We start from the raw sequence: 22,313 nt of genomic DNA, 5'->3' as shown, positions 1-22,313 counted from the left end.
GGTAGAAGTTGTAGAGAATAATATAAAAACCTTGATCATTAGTTGTTAATTTTATTATGATTCTTTCATGCCTTTCTTTATGTTTTTACATTTGACTACAAATATATTTATGAGCTCTGTTTTTAAAATAATTTGGATGAATATTTTGAATAAAGATCCTCGTTTAAAATATTATTCAACTGAAATGAGTTCCAATGTTTTCTTGCCTATAAGAATCCTTGTTTTTTTGGAAAATAATTCATAATCAATTTAGGTGCAAAAAAATAAAACATATTTCTAACAAGAAGGATTATGAACTAATGAAAGAAAATACATGGCAAAGAGTGCTTTTATTTTTATGGATGGAAGAAGATATGAATTAAAGAGATGCTCCATATGAGTATCAATGTTTATATTCTTCTCATAATGTGAAGTTGATGGACATGAGAAGGTTACTGGAACAGTTTTAATGGTAGCATGAATCCGCAGCAATAGGCCAGCTTTTACTTATGTTTATAATAATTCGATTTTTAAAGGTAGGCTACTATCAACACTACATTTAAAAATCATTAACATTTCTCATGTTTTGGGATAAAAATGTTGATCTGTACCTTGAGTTGTCTGCATAGATTAAAAATCCAAGGTTCATATTTATTTCCAGCAACTATATGTATGAGAAAGAAATATAAAAGGAGCAGAATTTAAAATAATAGAGTTGAAAAAGGCCTAGAGATTGGTATCAACTTCTACTATAGTTTGCCAGCAGATGTGATGGTTTATTTTATGTGTCAACTTGGCTATGTTACCTATGATGCCTGATTGTCTGGTCAAACACTAGAATGGATGTTGCTATGAAGATGTTTATGGATGAGATTAGCATTTACGACTGTTGACTCTGGGTAAAGCAGATTACCTGCTATAATAGGGGTAGGCCTCATCCAATCAGTTGAAGGCCCTCAGAGCAAACACTGAAGTTTACTGAAGAAGCTATTCTACCTCAGGACTAAAACATACTACTCCTTCCCAGCTTTTGCTGCAAATTTCAGACTTGCCAGCTCTCACAATCATGTGAACCAATTTCTTAAAACAAACCTCTTTCTCTCTGTATATACTACTGGTTCTGTTTTACTGGAGAACTCTAACTAATACAGTGGCCAAACTAAAAGCCAGATTAATTGTGTGATTTTTCCTGATGTCATTTAGTAAATGATATCAGGGTTTGTGAGAGAAAAATGAGGAAATTAGGTAATAAAATATTATTCAAAATATTGATTACAGGCAGGCCAAGAAAGAAATTTGGAACTATCAACTTTCAGCCTTGTCTTTCCTGGTAGATTACATGCTCACAATATTAATGGCTAATGTTAGCATAAAATCTAACACATTTAAAAATCCCGGTATTCAAAGCAGATAAAAGACAGAAGGAAGTTTTCTATGCTTTCCCAAAAGACAGTGTGTGATTCTTTACAGAAAGAGTTTTCTTCTACATTTAAGGTGGTTCAATAATTATTTTACCCTCTTGAAAAAGAATACTTTAAAAGGCTAGGACTGGCTAGGAAAGACAGAGAGGTAAACACAAATATCTTGTTATTTCAGTGAACATGCATACACTCTCCTGAAAGCTTCACTACAAATCTCTGAGTTTTATCATCATCTTATAATGGAGAAAATGAGCCTTTGGAAAATAGAGAGTTTGCTCAATCTACTCAGAAAAAGAGCAACTAACTCTCAGATCTAACTTTTCCTTGTTTCCCTGCAGTGATATCCTGAGAGTAACAACATTAGTCAGTAGGGTGTTTATTACAGGTCTCTTGACTAAGAATCCTATGGAAAAAAATAAAATTCTCATTTTAATTAAAAGGATATGTGGGTTCTGTTGTGCTAACATGAATATTAAGATTTGCTAGGGGGAAAAATTCCAGTACATCTCATTCTCATTCCAAAAGATAACCCTACTATGTCTTCTTGAAGATATGAACTGATTCTATAAGGAGAATGGAAAATTTGACCAAAATGATACAACATTATCTTTCTTGTCTCCATCTTTTCCACACTGTTCCCCAAATTGGTGGTGAATATTCTTTGGTCTTAGCATCCTTGTACAAGTAGACTCTAGGGTTTAAAAATGCCAAATGGGTTTGCTGAACTGAAACGATTATTCTCATGTTTCATCTCTCTCTCTCTCTCTCTCTCTCTCTCTCTCTCTCTCTCTCTCTCTCTCTCTCCCCCTCCCTCATCCCTCCCTCTCTCCCTCTCCCTCTCCCTTTCCCTCCAACCTTGATTTTTATTTCTCCAACCCAAGAATTTCCTTTGGGAAAAGAATTTATATAACACTGGATGTAAGAATAGGAGCACCTTTGTTTCATCTCCATTCTCTGGACTGCAAAGGCCCAACACACTTTAAAAAAATTTTTTTTAGTCGTAGATGAACACAAATCTTTATTTTATTTATTCATTTTTATGTAGTGCTGAGGATCTAAAGCATTGCCTCACGTGAGCTAGGCAAGTATTCTACCACTGAGCTACATCTAATCCTTCTCTATATATTCCCACTCAGGCCACCAGGCTTGTCTCAGAACATGAATAAGACTTCATCTCTCTCCTCTTTCTCATTGGAAAGTATGTGGACCCAGTTCTTTGGAGACTCAGTGAGAGATTTCTCCTGAGAGAGAAATATCTTTCTAGGCTGTCAAAAAAAAAAAAAAAAAAAAAAAAGGAAAATTCAGACAATCACATAGATCACTTCAAATGGTGCCAGACACATTTCACCAAATGCTCCAGGCAGTCATTACAGAGTGCCATTGGGAGATGTGGTGGTTTTCTTCCTGCATCAGGCTTCAGTCTTGCCCTGAGTGCCATGAAACCAAGAGGGAGGCCAGAGGCAGCTTTCTCTGTAGAAATAACAGATCTCCGCTATCTGGTGCAATGCTTCTTTACTACCAAATGTCTGAAGCAGGGTTCCAGGGATAAGTAGGAACCATCTAGAATTTACTGCCCTTCCCTGACACCACAGTTGTCAGCTATTCCAAGAATTAGGCAAATTGGTAACTAAAGACCACCATTTTGTGTAAGCAGGGTTGTGGGCTCTTCCAGAGGAAATTCATATCCAGAAAGCTTACGGAAAGGAAGACTCTTCACTAAGAATGGGAAGTCCTGAAAATCAGCGTAAAAGTCTGGCCCTCAAGAGACAGTTACACCCCCAAAGTATGCTAGGATTCTAGGTTCAACCCCAAGACTGTCATTCATACAAAAAAGACCAGGAAGTCACACCAGTGGACGAAGAAAGACCATGGACAGAGCAAGACCATGGACAGACCGGCGGGGAGAATCAAGTTAAAAAATAAAATATAAAAGGCTAATAGTAAGAAGCCAAGGAAAGCTGCAGAATGGCGAGGAAAGGCAGAGCCGCCTAGGAGGAGTGAGACTGGAGGAAAGAGTCAGGAGGGAGGGGAGAGCGAGGAGAGCTGAGCACGGACGTCAGGAACAAAAGCTCCGGCTGAGTCTGGCGGAGGCACTGAGGGAGCACGGGGTGTTTTGAATAATTATTAAAATTAGCATGTGTCTGCGCCATCCTGTGGGTGTGGCGCAGAGCGGAGTGTAAACTCTAGCGGGGCTCCAGCAAACATTGGATTAGCGGTAGCAGCCTGCCAGCCTGCCCGAGGAGTGCGGGGACCAGCTCGCGGCACGTCGACCAGCACGATGGCCTCGTCTCAGGGGAAAAACGAGCTGAAATTCGCCGACTGGATGGCAACTCTGCCGGAGAGCATCCACAGCATCCCCCTCACCAATTTAGCCATCCCAGGTAGGCGCGCAGAGGCTGCTCGCCCAGCGCTTGGCGCCCGCTCTACCTGCCCCGCCCTGCTTTATCTGCCACTAAGTGGTAACTTGCCACGATGCCCGCGGGAGGGAAACTCGTCTTCAGGGGTGGGTCTCAGGCCAGGCGAGTGCTTGCCTGGTGACCTCGGGCTTCCGGGCATTTTCCTAACCTCTGGGGACCGTGGCGCCAGGAGTCAAGGTGACTGCTTCCCCCCAGGGTTATTGAAGCAGGCTGTTTGCGCAGGACTGGGGTAGGAAAGAAGCCGGGCTTTAGGATGGCGCCTCGTGCCCCCTCCCATGATTTTCCCTGCAGATTTGGGGAGCACAGGGCGGTTTCTGAAGCTGAGGGGTGATAGTGCGCGGTGAGTAAGAGCTGGTGTCCGAGGGACTCTGCTCCCGCGAGTGGACCTGAGTCTATCCCTAGCAGGGAATGGAACAGATTTGGTAGATTCTCGGTTAAAACCTACTCGAGTCATTAATATTCGTTCCCAGGCTCCTTTAAAAAGACAAAGCGCTTCTCAAGAGTGATGAAAGTTCAGGGACAGGCGGCAGCGTGATCGCTGCCCTTGACAGAGAGCTGAAGGGGGCGAGAAGCTTGCACCGTCTCCTGATCTGCGTGTACTCTGAGGACCTGGCCGAGTGGCCACCATCTGGAGTCTGGTCCAAGTGCAGTTAGCAACGTTAAGGCACTCGGGTCAAGAAAGCAAACCCGTGCGAGCCTGGCGTTTGCTGCTCCGGACAGAAACTGGGCATGGGAACCTGCGTGAGCAGGGGCGGAGGGGTGGGATTAATGCGCAAATGGTGGGAGAAAGGTGAGTGAGCCGAGTCCAAACAGCTTAGAAGGAAGGAAGCATGGAGGGGGGGGGGGCGATACGAGGAAAAGACATGGGGGTATCAAGAGGTTTCAGTATGGCGCGCGCGACTTGGACTAGAGCACTCGGCAGTTTCTGGGTTGGGGGTGGGGGTGGGGGTTGCGCAGCCGTCCCTAGCTCTAGTAGCCATTGAGGGTGGGTCTTTTCAGGACAGTTTACAAGGATGACAGCTGGGAACCCGGCCACACTTCCCTAGCAATTTGGCTATGCACATGGACTGAGGGAGCGCACACCTGATCCTTTCAGGACCTGGCTGGAGGGCAGTTTCCGGATAGAAGAGAACTAGCTTATTAAATTTAACCTTCTGGACTACCTCTTCTTCGTCTGCCCCATCCAGCGCCCTTCTCAGCCACTGATGGAAGACATAATATATAAAGAAAGAAAAGTGGGGGGCTAACCCAGGAAAAAAGCGCGGGGTGGAGAGTTCTCCTGAAAACCCCAAGAAGATCCAACAAACAATGCTGAAATTGATCAGTAACTCAAATCAAGGGTTGTTGGTAAAGTGGGTGTTTGGTGGCTATAAAAGACACTGGCTTCCCTGAGTGCCTTCTACAGAAAGGGTTGTCTCTTTTTGCCATTCTTCAACACCTGTCTTCCCAAGGGCCTGGAGATCCGCAAGGGAAAGAATAACCCAGCTTCTCCACTCTGTACTTACTCGGCTACCTGGCTGAGCCTGGGGATTGCTCTTTTGAAGGAGATAGTAGAAAGCACACAACTTTGTTGGCAAAACTCCACTATCACTTACACAGGCATTCTTATCCCTTTTCTTCCTCTATTTTTATTTGAATTTTAGACAGTTACTTTCACTTGGTCTAACCTGAGTTACTTTTTCTTTTTCTTTTTTTAATCCACACATAGAAGATAAGGGCAAGGACTGAGATGGCAGGTTTTTGATAGGGTATTCTCCAGAGATTAAGGAAAATTAAAAGACTAAGTTGGTATAAATAGTAATGAGTGTTGATACCACATCTGAATCTACCTTACATTTATGTAATACTGCACTTTTCATAGTCCTGGTATGTATTTCAACTCACATCCTCACCAAAATCTCTGAAGTAGACAATACTGTGTTATTATCTCCTTTTCCTAGATGAAAAAAAAAAAAAAAACTGAGACAGTGTAGGCAAATGACATACAATCAGTTCTGTAAACTGACCCTTAAAATGGATGTTAAGGAAAATCTTCTAGGAATTTTGGAGGGAAATGCTTTATGATTTCTGTCTAGATGATTCAGCACCAACAGGTACTAACCAACATGAGTAGACTATGAACTAGGCATTAGCAAGAACAGGATAAATCTCCCAGGCGGGCGGGGAGGGGAAACTTGAGGTCTAAGAGTTTGATATTCTGGAGATCTTTGAGAAGAGACATAAAGATGATGGCATTGGAATGCCATGGGAGCTTCTGCTGCTTTCCCAAACCCTGTTAGCATGATATTCAATGTGAATCCACTCCCATTTTCACCAAAGTACTTCCGAGAAATACACACATCAACACACAACATATTTTACCAAATCTATATGCCTAAATACTCCCATAACTCTGTAGTTATGGCATGTTTGGGTGTGTATGTGATATATCTATATCTATATATACATATGATTTATTCATATTTATCTATATATATCACGTAAACACACATATATGACAGATCTCTCCCTCTCTCTGTCCCTCTCATTCTCTCTCCCTTCCTCCTCTTTCTCTCTATATGCATATATACATACACACAGATATACATATATATCACCAAGATTAAAAATAGGTTTAGTGCTTTTCTGCATTACTCAACACTGAAAATTTTTGGAGGAAAGAAGACATTCAAACTTAGATAGTCAGAGAAGACTAATTGGAGACTATTAAACACTAATGGAATAATTGCCTTAAAATCATGCTAATAGCTTCCTGGCTGCTACATGTTTACTTGGCCAGTTGCTACAGCTTGAATTAAGCAATTATCTCCACCATTTAAAACCACGCCTGGTGCACCACACAAGTGTTTCTGTAGAGGAGAGCTGCTGCTCAGCTGTCCTCAAAGCTTCAGGTTTCTTAGGTGAAGCAGCAACAAAGTGGAGAACTAATTATGAGGCCATGTACTTGGGGCAGCTGACACAAATTACCCAGAACTAGAGCAAAGAACAATCTTCATGTGTATGATATTACCCACCATGTGTGCAGTTATGGCATCTCTAAATGTTTCTCAAGTGTCTGCATCTTGAATGCTTTCAGTCTCCCAGTGCTGTTTTGCATTTAAATGGCTTCATGATTTTGTATTGACTGGGCTGAAGAATTAAGTTAGTCATTGATATTAGTAATTTTATTTTCATTTTTTTTCCAAGGGAATAATACTGCTAGAACACATAAATTGTTATTCAAATTTCAGTTTTATTTATCATTTCTTTCTCTCTCTCTGATGAAACGAAACTAAGTTTTCATTCATCTATATTTATTAACAATGGCATTTGGCATTATGAATGATGATTCTTCTTACTTTAAGCAGGTAAGAAAAGATAAACAGAGATGGAAACAGGAAAATAAAGTATAAGTTCAGGTAAAGGTGAGTGATGAATATTTAGCATCTTTGAAGCAGAGTTCTAAATATACAATCATGGTGGCCTCAGAACCTTTGAAGAGAGATGCAACACAGCGGCAGAGTTGGCAATCTGAATCTGGGGCAGGGTGTCATTCTGTGCAAAATTTAAAAGATGGGGAAGGATTTAGCTCATGTAAAGGATGTGCTATACATTTTGGATAGATGATAAAAATCTTATGTACACCATAGCAACAAACTGACCATGCAATAATTAAAAATTGGCCAAAATATAGTGGGGCTGGAACCTCAGAGAGAATTATGTTTTCTTGAACAGGCAGTTGTTGGTTATATTTTAGATAAGGAAAGCAGAAAGGCTTTCTAAGTCAATGATTATACCTATGAATTTGTTCATTTCCTTTAGAAAATGCCAACTCCAATAAAAAAAAAATAACAGTTTTACTTAGGAAAACCAGACATTTAGCCAACTCTGATTTGTGTGAATGGATGTGTATGTATGTCTACTTTTGTTTATTTTTGTTTGTTTGTTTGTTTTATGCAGTCCGAAGGCTTAAACCAGGACCTCACACATGCTAGAGAAGAGCTTTATCACTGAGCCATACTCTAGCCTTTATAACCACACCTTGTTAGTTTTTAATTTCTTTCCTCACAATAATCCCTTCTTGTTGCCAGTGATTTTGGATGTCTTCTTCCTGTTCTTTGTAATTTACTATTTCTATTTTAATTGGCATTAGACACTCTATAGAATGAAGGTTGGACTGGATCTAGTTGTATTCTAAGAAAAAGCAGGGTTTTACTATATTTTTAGTCAGTACAGTGACTACAGTGATATCACAATCAAAGTGATAGGCAAGCAAAATGAAAGAAAGTTGTTTAGAATGAATATCCCTCCTGTGTTGCCTCTCTAATTCCCAGTTTAGTTTTCATTTTGCTAAGAAAAGAAAATGAAGAATATCCTGTATTTTCTTTTTAAAATTTATGTTTTAATTGACACAAATTGTAAATATTTATGGAATGCCACACAATGTTTTGATACCTGTGTAATGTTCAAATCACCTTAAACATATATATATATATCTTCAAATGTCTATCATTTCTTTGTGGTGAAAATATTCAAAATCCTTTCTTCTCACTTTTTTGGAATACACCATACATTATTATTATTATCTGTAGTCACCCTACTGTGCAATAGAACACCAGAACATGCGGTCATCTACCTGTAACATAGTATCTGACAACCAACCTTTCCCTATCCCTTCTTCCTCCCTACTCTCCCTGAAGAATATCTGAAATAATTTGTTCCACTAGGATATTTTTCTTTATGATTTGAATTCAATCTCCAACTATCTCCACTATTTCAATCAATGTAAAGTGAAATATCATTTAGGAGGTATTCTTCTATGCACTCATGATTTTTGCATACTCCATCAATAATCTTCTAATGCCTTGCTACTCAGAATTGGTCCAGGAACAAATAGCATTGGTGTACAAGGGAGCTTAGTAGAAATGCAGCAAGCATCTCAGATCCCACCCCTCAGATACATCTAATTTTACTTTACATTTTACATTTTAACAAGATTCCTATCCCTCAGATTTATATACACATTTAAAGTCAGAGGAACAGTGTTTTATTAAATTTCTAAGGGGGACCTTTGTGTAAGTGGCAGAGCCAAACTTAAATATACATCTTTCTACTGGGTTCTTTCTGTTGTACCATCCATTTTATCTGTGAGCTTAAAGCCAGAACTCCATACTTGACTCAAGGCTAATGACTCAGGCTAGGAACATTTCTGATAACTGACATTACAGTTGCTCATGCACCTTGAGCATAAATGTTATTTAATTGCTACTTAAGTGTTCAGATTAGATCACTCTGATAAATGTAAAACCTTTCCCTTCATTTCTTTAAAGTCCTGATGCTCATTGATATCGGCCATCAGCACCACTTAAAATGAGCCATTTGGTGATGCTAGTGGACACTAACACCAATTTAGCAAACTTCCCTATGTTGGTTCTTTGTCCATTTGGTTTCATTCTTTATTGTACACAGGTCCAGATACTGTTGTTATATCTACACATTGCAGGTTTATTCATTTTATGTGTAAGCTAGAACTTTTCAATATTGTTTTTCATTAAAAGTGGCATCATACATGCAAAATGTACTGATCATCGCATCAGAAAACCATCAAAAGAAAAGGCAAATAGTAAACTGGTTTTTGATATAAAGAAATTATTAATCTTGCTTGTATTTGCAAGACACTTCGATTATTTGAAGCATGATTTACATGGAATAGAAATAGGTATAAATGTGGTTATAACTTACTTGTTTGAATTTCAGTTATTTGACATAATAAATTTTCTAAAATAGTTAACACACACACACACAAGCATACACAAACAGCTCTAGAATTGCTAAAATGGATAACACAATGTTTATATGTTAAGGTTCATGCCCTATTTGCATATGAAAATTTATCATACCCGTATTTAGAGTTTTCTCTTATTTAATTCTAACCTTACCCAATCAGAACAGAAAGAGTAAATTACAAAGAGGAGAAAGAATGTTGGGTGCCTTATGGCAACAATAAAAGTAGGGAATATTTGTGAAGGAACACTAATGAAGACACACTGACACCAAAAGTAGTGTTCTCTAAGGTCTACCAGCTCAGCTGCAAAATCAAAGTCATAATAATTGTCCCTTTTAATTCATTCCAAATACTTTCTCAATGGATTTCCAAATAGTTTTAAAAAATCTTTGGATAGATTCTTGAGTATGTCTCTGAGCCAGCTCTTTGGTTGGAATGGATAAGCCAGTACTTTGGGCTGCCATGTTATCTCTGCCATTTTCTTTCTTTCATTTGGGGGAAGTTTTATAGAGTTGTCACTGATGCTACTTTAATAGATAGAGAGAAATCTTGCTCCCATAGGCTTCAGCACAAGACATCACAGCCACTTGGGAGCTCACCAGAATTTGTGCTGTGTCTGCAGAGGTTCTATGTTGAGAACGTTAATGTCTAACAAGGGTCAAAGGCTTCCAGAGCTGCGTCCCCCACTGGGAAACTGCTGAGGCCAACTTCTACTACTCCTGACTCTGCCATGGCTGCTGAAGCCTGAGTTTCAGCACTGCTCAAACCTACATGTCTTGTTGTTTTGTTGCTTTTGTTGTTACCCTCTGGTCTTGGGACTCAGGTATGAGTTTAAGATGAGAGGGCAGAGGACAATATGTGGGATATTTTGTTCTATTCTCAGTGTTACTTCACTATGTGTGTGTGTATATATATATATATATATATATATATATATATATATACACACACACACACATATGTGTGGGTGCATTTGTGTATCTACTTTCTCTTAAGGTAACTTCTTTTTTCAGGGAGCTTTTGATTTCTCCTATAAGTAAACCTCTGGTGGATGCTACCTAATCATTCCTATATATATGTCTAGAGTAGAAAGATCTGTATTTTTTTCCCAGCAAGCATCCTGGGACAATGTAAATATATCAGCCTATTGCCATGTGCTAGCCAAATAATCTGACAGACTTAAAATGATCTCTAAGGGCTCCACTGAATTGAAGTACAGAGTAATCGATGTACTCTGACCCCATTGAGAAAAGAGAAAATCACACACACGCACACACACACACATACACACACACACATTTTAATTCTTGTTGCTTAAAGGGTTAAGCTCCATTTCCTGGAAAATTTCCCAATTCCAACCAGTCTGGATGCCCTTTAACCACAAGCATTAATTTTTGGAAAGCAGGGAACATACCACCATGATGTGCGCTCAAAGATCTCTTAGACATAGTCATATGGAATTTAATCTACTCAAGTCTCAGAAGACTGCATACTAGAAAATTATCTAAATCATATATTCCAAAAAGTAGGGGAAAAAATCTACCATGGTTCAGAATTGCTGCCAAAAGCTTTATACAGCACCATATGTTTTTAATATGCTCTATTAAGAAGGGAGGATAGGTCAGGAAGAGAGGGGCTGAAGGAGATGGTTTAACACTCTGGAGAAGCATCCATGATTAGTCACCTCCGGAAATCAGGTACTGAAACAGATGGCCCTTGGGCTTGTTGGATGTGCTCTTGTTATGTTTCTATGTTTCATTGCAGATCCTGGTAGTGGACAGCTCTTATGACACATCATTTTAAATGCCGGCTAATGATATGTTTTACATAGAAGAATTCTCCTGGCGAGTTAATGTTTATGAAGCAATCATGTTACCCTTAGTCAACATTAGAAATGATAATTTGGTTCCTTAATTCACTTCGGAAATTTTTATTTCATGAAAGAAAGTGGGCTAAGGTGAATGGTAATCTTAGCTGTCTGCTAAGCTTTCCTGGAGGCCCCTTCTGGCATTTGGTGATGAAGAGGAAAATGCACTTCCCAGATTCCCGATAGACAAATGGGAACATGCTTCAGTGCACACCTCAGGCCAGACACCCCTGTTGCCATGTGGTGGACTAAGAAGAGGTTCAGAGCTGCCTTAGGCAGTGTAACCTCTAAGCTCACTGACCTGCCTTGAATTTTTCGCAAGATAAAAGGTGGTCAAGGAGGTGTAAAGATACTAATATAATGGAAGGGTGCAGAATGTGAAGTTTTGAATAGCCCTCACAACCCCCTCACATCCTCATTTCTCTTTTTATCAGGTCAAATTCTTTTATCAACATTTTAATTGCCCCCTTGAAAATATCCTTAACTTTCTCATCTCACTCTTTCCTATTCTCTTTACCTGGAAAAACCTAGATCAATTAAACTCAAACTTGTATCTATTAAAATCTGAGAAAACTTCAGTGGATAAATGTTGCTGGAGAAAAATCACGCAGACTAGATGACAGGATTCACTAGAAATTTCTGAACATGAATTTTAAATGGGCATTCAGTACTGCCAGAGACTCTTAATTACACTTACCAAGTAACTTCATTTTCCTTGTCTCTGAGATGACAGTTTCATAGCTATTCTTATTTCTCAAATCAACGTCTACTGCCCACCTGATTTAAGCTGCTTATCTCACCTCTTATTTAGTAGAAAAAAAATTAGATGCTAACAAGTAAGAACTTTCTCACCACTGAAACCGCTAGTCCACCTGTGCCTATTTTTGTGAAGGTTGGATTTCATTTAGATACGTGGGAAGATGTGGATCTGCTCCCAACAAAATCCAGCTTCTTCTCTTGTGTTACAGATCCTATCCACTCTAATCTCCTCAAAGTTTACTCTTGAATTATCCACTCTCTACTGAGTGGTCTTTTTCCTTTACCTCTCTGGGATCACTCAATCAGCACACAAACATGTTAATAGTACACTCTTTGGGGGAAAGTCCTCTTTGGTACCACATCTGCCTCTCTATCTGTCATACTATTTCTCTAATACATGTGGAAATATCCTTTCTGTCTTTAGATTGTTTTTTCTCTTCCTCTCCTTAGCCCATCCAAATCTTATTATTTCTTCACCACTGCACTAAAATTGTTCTTATCAGAGTTATGAATGATCATATTTTGCTCAAGCTAAAGACTGTCTCTATTATCCTATTTGACTTCTCAGCAGCATTTGATGTGGCCCACCTCATGCCACTTCTTGAAACATATTCCTCCTTTGGTATTTTACCCAACTTTAACTTTTCTCTCTCTCTGTGTGGTTAAAACACACAACATGTTATTTACCCTCTTAACAAATCTTTAACTGTGCAATATAATATTTGCTAGCTCAAAGTGCAATGTGGATACATAGAACTTTTTCAGTTCGTACAACAGAAACTTTATACCCATTGGACAGAAACTCTCCATTCCCTCGGTTGTTACCAGTCTTTGGTAACCACCATTCTACTCTGTGCCTTTAAGAGGTTGACTACATACATCATATTAGTGAAATCATGAATGTTTTTGTCCTCCTATAGCTGGTTTATTTCACTTAACATAATGTTCTCAATGTTTATCTAAGTTGTAGCATATGACAATATCCTTTTTTTATGGTGGAATTATCATCTGTTTGTATGAATGTGCCATATTTTCTTTATCCATTCATCCATTGATGAACATTTAAGTTGTGAACAGTGCAATGAGCATTGGGGTGTAAATCTTGATTCAAGATCCTGATACCAATTCTATTGGAAAAATACCCCAAAGTGGGTCTGCTAGGTCAGTATAGCTCTCTTTCTAATTTTTAAAGGAACCTCCATACTGTTTTCAATACAGGCTACATCATTTTGTATTCTCGTCAGTAGTGTCCAATGATTCCAATTTCTCCACATTTTCAGCAACTTGGTATTTTCTGCAATTTTCATAAAATTTGGTAGCCATTCTAACAGGTGTGAGGCAATGTCCCACTGAGGATTTGATTTTCCTTTCCTGGTGGTTAGTGATGTTGAGCACCTCTTTATATGCCACTTGGCCATTTTATGAGACATTGTAAATCTATCCTTTTCCCTCTGTTTTTCATCTGGTTGTATGGTTTTGTTGCTATTGAATCATAGGAATTCCATATATATTTTGAAATTAACCCCTTATCAAATAAATTATTTGCAAATATTTTCTCCCATTCTATGGGATGTCCTTTTACTCTGTTGATAGTTCCCTTTGCTGCACAGAAGCTTTTTAGTAAGATACAGTCTCATTTGACTATTCTTGCTTTTAGTGCTTGGGCTTTTGGTATCATATCAAAAAAATTATCACCAAGCATATTTTCATGAAGATTTTAGCCTATGTTTTCTTCTGGAAGTTTTAGAGTTTTAAGTTTACGTTTACATCTTTAATTATTTTAATTTGATTTTTGTGTATGGTGTAAGACAAAGGTCCAATTTCATTCTTTCACATGGATGTCCAGTTTTTCAAACATCGCTTGTTGAAGACACTGTTCTTTCCTTATTGCTATTGTGTATTCCTGAGTTGCATGTCTAAGATAAGTTGACAATACATTTGTGAATTTATTTTTGGCTATTATGTTGCACTGGTTTATATGACTATTTTTATGCCAGTTTTATACTATTTTGATGTCTGTGTTCTGTAGTTTAGTTTGAAATCAAAAAATGTGAGGCCTCCAGCTTTGTTCTTCTATCTCAAGATTGTGTCCTTTCAAGTCCTAGGTGGTTTCAAATGAATTTAGGATTGCTTTTTCTATTTCTGCAAAAGATGCCTTGGGAATTTGAAGGGGATTGCATTGCATCTACAGATTGCTTTGGGTAGTATGAACCTTTGAGTGATAGTAAGTGGTCCAATCCAAGAAAACATCATGATGGGTTTCATTTGCTTGTATCTTTTAATTGCTTTGTGCAGTGCTACATAATTTTCAACTTATAAATCTCTTCGCCTACTTGGCTAAGTTTTTTTTTCTAAATGATACATTCTTTTGGATGATATTAGAAGTGTGATTGCTCTTAATTTTTCTTTTGAACTGTTCATTGTGAGTGCATAGAAACACAAGTAAGTTTTGTACATTGATTAGGAATCCTGCAACTTTATTCAATGTATTTGCTAATCATAAGAGGTTTAATTTGGGGATCTTTGGGTTTTCTACATATAAGATCATGTTCTTTACAAACAGATATGATTTTACTTCTCCCTCTTTCATTTGGCTGCCTTTAATTTCTATTTTCTTCCCTAATTGCTCTGGCTAGGAAATATAGTAGTATGTTGAATAGGAGAAGTAAGAGTGGACACCCTTAGCTTGTTCCTGATATCAAAGGACAAAGCTTTCAGATTTTGACATTGAATATGGCTATAGCCTAGTCATATATGGCCTTTACTGTGTTGGGGTACATCTCTTATATACCTAATTTGTTGAAAATTGTGATCATAAGAAGACGTTGAGGTTTGTCAAATACTTTGTCTGCATCTATCCACATGATCACAAGATGTTTATTCTTTGTTATGTTAATGTGTTGTATCACATGAATAGTTTTTTATATGTTGAACCATTCTTTCCTCTCAGGGATAAATCACACTCAATCATCATGTATTCTTTTAATGTGCTGTTTGGTTTGTTAGAATTTGTTGAGGATTTTTACATCAATGTTCATTAGGGATATGGATCTGAAGTTTTCTTGTAGCATTTTTTTTGCCTTTGATATTAAGGTAATGCTGGCCTCATAAAATGAGTTTGGAAGCATTCACTTATTGAATTTTTTTGGAAGAGTTTGAGAAGGATTGGCATTAATGCTAATTAAATATTTGGTAGATTTCTCCTGTGAAGACTTGGGATTCTGGGCTTTTATTTGTTGAGAGGTTTTTACTGAATCAATCCTTTTACTTGTTATAGGGCTATTCAGATTTTTTATTTCTTTATTATTTAATCTGGATTGGTCATACAATTTTAATAATTTATGAATTTCTTATAGGTTATCTCAATTTTTGGCAAATAATTGTTCATAGTAGTCTTTTAGGATCCCTTGTATTTCTGTGGCTTTAGTTGTAATGTCTTCTCTTTCATTTAAAATTCTGTTAAGTCCTCTGGTTTTTTTTTTTTTTTTTATCTTGGTGTAGTTAAATGTTTGCTAATTTTATGTTTCAAAGAATTAAATATTATTTTTTATGATTTTTTCTATTCTCTATTTTATTTATTTCTGCTTTTATCTTTATTATTTCCTTCCTTCTACTAACAAGGAGCATAGTTTGTTCTTTTTCTAGTTCCTTGAAATTTCTTCTCCATTTTTTTCTCTTTCTTTCTCTCATTTTTCTCTTTTTGTGATAGGGGGAGAAAGGGGAAGGGTACTGGGGATTGAACCAGGGATACTTTACTTCCAAGCTACATCCCAGCCCATTTTATCTTATTTTATTTTGAGACAGGTTCTTGCTAAGTTGACCAGGCTGACCTTGAACTAATAATCCTCCTGCCTCAGGCTCCTGAGTTGCTGGTGTTACAGGCATGTGCCACTATGCCTGGTTTTTCATGTAGGCATTTATCTTTATAAGATTTCTTCTTTGTACTGCTTTTGTTGCATCCTGTAAGTTTTGTGTCTTCATTCTTTTTTTCTTTTTCTCAAGGTAATCTCTATATTCTCTGTTGATTTCATCTTCCTATTGGTTTCTTTCTTCCCATTGGTTGTTTAAAATGTGTTTAATTACCACGTATTTGTTCCAGTTTTCCTTCTTCCGTTGTTTACTAGTTTCATTCCATTGTGGTCAGAGAAGATACTTATTATGATTTTCATTTTAAAATTGCTAATTTTAAATCAGAAATACTACCAAATTTGAAACGTGTTTAGTTCCAACACAACATTCAAAAAGTTTCAGATTTCAGAGCATTTCAGAATTTGGATTTTTCAGATTAGAGATGCTCAGTCAATAATACATAGGCAAATATTCTGACATCCAAAAAACTATGACATCTGAATATTTCTAGTCCCAAAGCATTTTGGATAAGAGACATTTAACCGGTACTGTTACTGTGTGGAATTATTCCCTTTAGATCTGTTATTGTTTGCTTCATCTACTTGGGCACTCTGATATTAGGTATACATATACTTGTAATTGTGTTCTCCTCATTATTTGGCACTTTTATGATTTTTAACATTTCTCTTTGTCTTTGTGACAATTTTTGACTTAAAGTCTGCTTGGTTTGATATATGTATGACTATTCCTACTTTGTTTTTGCTTACTGTTTGCCTGGACTCTCTTTTCTCAGTGTTTAACTTTCAGAATGAGTGTTTATAAATCTAAAGTGTGTCTCTTGTATACAGCATGTAGTTAGAGCATATATTTTCATCCAACCTCTCTGTCCTTTGATTGAGGAGTTTAGTTCTTTTATGATTAAAGTAATTTCTTGTAGAGAAAAGCCTAAGTATTACCATTTGTTAACTGCTTTCTTTCTGTTCTATAGCTTTTTTTGTCCCTCTTTTATCATTCTTGTTTTGTTGTGACATACTTTGGCTCCTTTCTCATTTTTGTTACTTCTTCTCCTTCTCCTTCATGTGTGTAACATCAGTAGATGCTTTATTCACAGTTACCATGTTTACATGACACATCTTATAGTTTTAACACTACTTAGCCCCATACAAAAATTCTATGATTTTTATTTCCCCTCTACCTATAAACTTTGTTATTAATGTTCCAGATTTTGTATCCATTAACATATTTTACAGTTACAGTATTTATATTTTTGTCTTTTAATTCCTAACATGAGTAAAAAGTGATTTACATACCAACATCTTGATTGCAGTACCCAGTGTTTTTCTATATATTTTCCTTTACCAGTGAGCTGTATAGCTGCATACAATTTCATGCTGCTGTCTAACGTGTTTTCATTTTAACTTGAAGGATTACCTTTACCATTTTGTGTAAGGCAGATCCAATGGTGATGAACTGTCTAAGCTTTTGTTTGTCTGGGAAAATATTAAAATCTCTGTCATTTTTGAAAAACAGATCTGCCAGTTATAGTATTCTTGGTTGACCATTATCACCCCGCTGTATGGCTGGCAAGTTTTCCACTGAGGAATCCACTGATGGTTTTATAGCATTTCCCACATACTTGAAGAGTCAGTTTTTGCTTGTGGATTTAAAAGTTCTCTGTCTTTGACTTTTAAAATTTGATTATAGTCTGTCTTGGTATGGACTTCTTAGGTTGAGTTTCTCTGATTTCTTGAATCTGGATGTCTATTTCCTTGCCCAGATTTGGGAAGTGTTTGATGATTATTTTTTGAAATAACTTTCTGATTTTTGTTAATCTTTTTCTTCTCTCCCCTTAAATTCCATGATACATATATTGGTCCTCTTGATTCAATCCCATATGTTTTGCAGACTTTCTTTACTCTTTTATTCTTTTTATTTCTCTGACTGGATAATTTTATATGATTTGTCCTCGAGTTCACTGATTCTTTTTTTCTGTTTGATCAAATCTATTGTTGAATACATCCTGTAAATTTTTCAGTTCAGCTATTGCATTCTTCAGGGCCAAAATTTGTTTGATTCTTTTTATATTTTCTCTTTGTTGACATTCTCATTTTGTTCATGTGTTGTTTACCTGAGCTCATTGAGCATCTTTTCAAAGGGTATTTTATTTTTTTTTGTCATGTAATTTATATGTTTCAATTTCTTCAGAGTTGGTTTCCGGAGATTTATTTTATTCCTTAGAATGGACCATTTTCCTATTTCTTCACGTTTCTTGTACTTTTGCATTGGTACAAAAGCTTTTGAAAACAGTTACCTCATATCTTTACAGACTGACTTCATATAGGAAAGACCTTGACCAATAGCCCAGTCAGGGATTCCTGAGGTCTCTTAAACTTTTTCTGTGGACGTGCCTTCTCTGGACTCATGTGTGTTTTATAATTAGAAGGATTTACTGGATTCTTTTTTTTTGCGGAAGCTCGTAATCTCTCACTCCCTCTGGTGTCTGTGTTCTGTACTGTGGGTCCCCTGAAGCAGCCGCACACCATAGCTGTTTGTGTTTTCAGGAGCCCCCAGGCATTTAGAACATGCTATGTCTCACCAGCACTCCAAATGGGGCTAAATGAACTAGTCTCTTGGATAGCCATTCAGAAAGCTGGAACATTGGATGCATATTCTACTTTTCATTTTCTGCAGAGACATTGGAAAGCTGTTGTGTGCTGTGAGGGAGCCGGGGATGGAGGATTAGAATTGTAGGGGAGGATTTTAACAGGTTATTAACTCTGAAGATTCTGGAAGTCACATCAGATGAGAATATAGCCATCTCTCTTCAAAAACACAAAGAAGAAAGTCTATGGAGTTCTAAATGAAAGCAGCCAAAGAATAGCATTTAAAAGAATGAGGATTTTGACAAATTGAAAGGAAGGAAAGAACATTTTATCAAGGTGAATTTAAGTAGAAAAATACATCCTCTATAGTAGAAGTAACAAAGAGGCTGGATGGCCATTTTTTGAACATCCACATTGCCACAGGATTTGAGCTTGATCATCTCTGAGGGTTTTTTGGCTCTAAGATAACATGTGATTTGAGGCATGTTATTTAGCCTCTACGAACATAGATTTTCTTATCTGGAAATCGAAGTCAGAATGTGATCCATCTTCATAAGATTTTTATGTGAGTTAAATGGAATAATCAGTGTGAAATATTTAGTACAGTGCCTGACACCTAGTAAGTTCTCAATGAATGAGTTATGAGTGATATAAGGTAACCTAGTGAATTTTTGACAGACTGAATAAATCAAACCCCACTAATCACTACTGCTATCTTACCTATTCCCTATCATAGTGTGTTTTTGGTCTCTACTTTCATCTTTTATAAAATCTTATTTATTGTTTAATTGCCTAGAAGGATTTAACAATTTCTTAGCAGGTGGGATATGAACTGAAAATTTAATACAGCAAGAACAAGTCTCAATGTAGGACCTGAATTTTATTTTCAAAGTTATTAGATTCAGAACATTATTTTAGCATGCCAGAAGTTGGAATTTATTTTTCTTTATGCAAGTGTAATTACTGAGACTGACTACCTGTGATAAAAGTTAAGCAGACTGCAGGCTATGAGCATGCCATTATCTATGCACAGGTTGGGGCCCCTGAATCATTCCTGGTGTCAGGATGCTCAAGTGACCCTTAGGGCTTGACTTCAAGCAAGGTTCTTCAGGGAGAAAACAAAAAAATCTTGAGCTTGAAATAGTCTGAACAGTGTGTTTCTCCTCAAAGCCAGCTCACCCTTCAGACATTTCATGCTAATAAACAACTCCTCTAAGGGCCATTTAAACAGCTTAGCGGGACATACAATATTTAGCAACAATATTTGCTTATTAAATGTTGATGAAAGGAGAAGTGGGAAAGAAAAAAGCTCAACCTGAAGCCTTGAAATGTAAGAATAAACATTTTACAAAAAGTTGTTCAAAAATAAAGGCTGTGACTCATGCAGACAGTAACTTAAATATGGATCATCTATTTTGATCATAACTGCTCAATAAATGTATGTGTAAGTACTTTAGAACATGTGTGTGTATTCCAGGATCTTAAGTCACACACTTTTTAAATATCAAGAATTTACAAAGATGACTTGATTCAACATTGGGAATCATGTTTGTAGAATTAACTTCCCATCCTACCATGTACATTTAAAAATCAGCATTACTTTTGGGGGTTCATCATTGATAGTTTGGATTCCTGAGGTAGAACAAGTCACTAACATTGTGTGCTTATGTTTTTCCACATGTTAGATAAAGACATCAAAAATTGCTTTCTCAACAGAAGAATATAAGATTCCTATACTAATGTATTTTGTGCCTTTAAAAATATGTGCAAGAATACCAAGATCAAGAAAATCACATTACTTAATTGTGTGTGTGTGTGTGTGTGTGTGTGTTACTGATAGTATTTTAGAGAACCCAAAATGGCAATTCAAAATGGAAACACACAGGACTATTAACTAAAATAGAAAAATAATGTGAATTTCTACATCTGAAATGTTATCTAATTCAGCAATCATTTTTCAATTTAAATACAATTATGTCTATATATGTGTATTTATATATAATTTATTTTAGTAATTATAGTAAAATACACACAACACAAAGTTTACCATTTTAACCATTTTTAATTGTGCAATTTAGTAGGACTAAGTGCATTCACATTATTGTACAGACGCTACTACCAACCTTCCACAGAATATTTTTCATCTTGCAAAACAGAAACTCTGTATCCATTAAACAATGACACATTTTTTGGGGGGGGACACCAGGAATTGAACTTAGGGGAACTTGACCATTGAACCACACTCTCGCATCCTATTTTGTATTTTATTTAGAGACAGAGTCTCATTGAGTTGCTTAGCGCCTCCCTTTTGCTGAGGTTGGCTTTGAACTTGCGATCCCCTTGCCTTGGCCGCCTGAGCCACTAGGATTATAGGTATGTGCCACCACACCCAGGTTAAACAATAACCCTTAAACTTACTTTTAAAATAATTTTCTTTTGCCCATAAAGTACCTTAAGTATTACATAGATACAGCATATATTGTATCTACTTTGCTCAGCAACAGTCTTTTTAGAAAGATAGGGACTCAAGACTCAGATGCCTATAGGTTGCTGTTGCTCCTTTGTTTAATTGGAGAACTTGAACTTGAACTTGGGCCATTTGGCACCCATTCCAGTATTCTTTACTGCTTTTTCCCATAGGCTGTGCAAAACTAAATCCTGTGTTTTATCTGATCTCTCAAATGAGGGGGTTATGTGTCTTGGATTGTTAAAGTGTATTTTAAACTTTGTACTTGCTTTCCAGATTTTCTTTTAATACTAAATACTTGAGATTTATGATATTTTTTCCTTTGAGATCATATAAGGTTCATTTTGAAATCATTGATTCTTTAAATGATTTATGTAAAAACTGACCTCAAAATAAACTTTACCAATGGATGAACTCTGAGAACATTACGATTAGTGACATAAGCCAATCACTGAAAGACATACTGTATGCTTCCATTTATATTAGGTATGTGAAGTAGTTAAATTCACAGAAACAAAAAGTAAAATGGTTTCTAGGGTCTGGGGGAGGATTTGAGTTTCATAAAATGAAAAAGTTCTGAAGATTACTTGTATAACAATGTGAATATAATCAGGACCATTGAAGTTTACACTTAAAAATGGTTAGGATGATAAGTTTTATGTTTTTTGTTTGTTTGTTTGTTTTACCACAATTGGAGAAAAAAGAACAGGCATTGCCCAGTCAGATTAAGTTTTATGATTTTTGACATAAATACCCCGAGGTTTGTTCTGTAGATTTTACAATGTTCATAATTCTTTCAGGCTCTCGCACTATGAAAGGCCATCCTCTTTAGCTTTGCTGGCAGCTATGAGGTCAATAACCTTGTTTTTTCCTCTTCTTATTTCATTCATGATTTAACTCATCAAAGATGGCCAAATCATATTACCTTCTTAGGTCTCTGTTTCTTTAGTGTGCTATCAGACTAATGTACTTTGTCCTCTTAAGTATCCTGATGGTAAGGGTTAAGGAAATAATATATGGGAGGCTTTCAAATTCTTTATATTGAAAACATCCTCCTCAGGGTATGAATATGTTAGGATTCACAGAGCATGGAGATACCCTCCATGGAAAATTTCTGTTCTTGAAAAGAATTGGTGGCACCATAATGCAACTTGAGTTCAGGATTCAGTCATTCAGAAATTGAACAT

General features: G+C 36.9%; 1 protein-coding gene across 1 annotated transcript in view; it reads left to right on the top strand.

Annotated features, from left to right (window-relative positions):
• The first annotated feature begins 3,160 nt into the window (after positions 1-3,160).
• Positions 3,161-22,313, top strand: part of Plcxd3 (phosphatidylinositol specific phospholipase C X domain containing 3) — a 159,770-nt gene continuing 140,617 nt past the window's right edge. The window contains exon 1 of the mRNA XM_046468307.2: positions 3,161-3,781. Coding sequence (XP_046324263.1) covers positions 3,679-3,781 — 103 coding nt within the window. The 5' untranslated portion in view covers positions 3,161-3,678. The remainder of the gene's footprint in view (positions 3,782-22,313) is intronic.

This window comes from Marmota monax, unplaced genomic scaffold, assembly GCF_021218885.2.
Source record: "Marmota monax isolate L192 unplaced genomic scaffold, Marmota_monax_Labrador192_F-V1.1 WCK01_AAM20220418_F8-fsc00120, whole genome shotgun sequence".
NCBI lineage: Eukaryota > Metazoa > Chordata > Mammalia > Rodentia > Sciuridae > Marmota > Marmota monax.
This window is presented reverse-complemented; position numbering and strand designations above follow the sequence as displayed.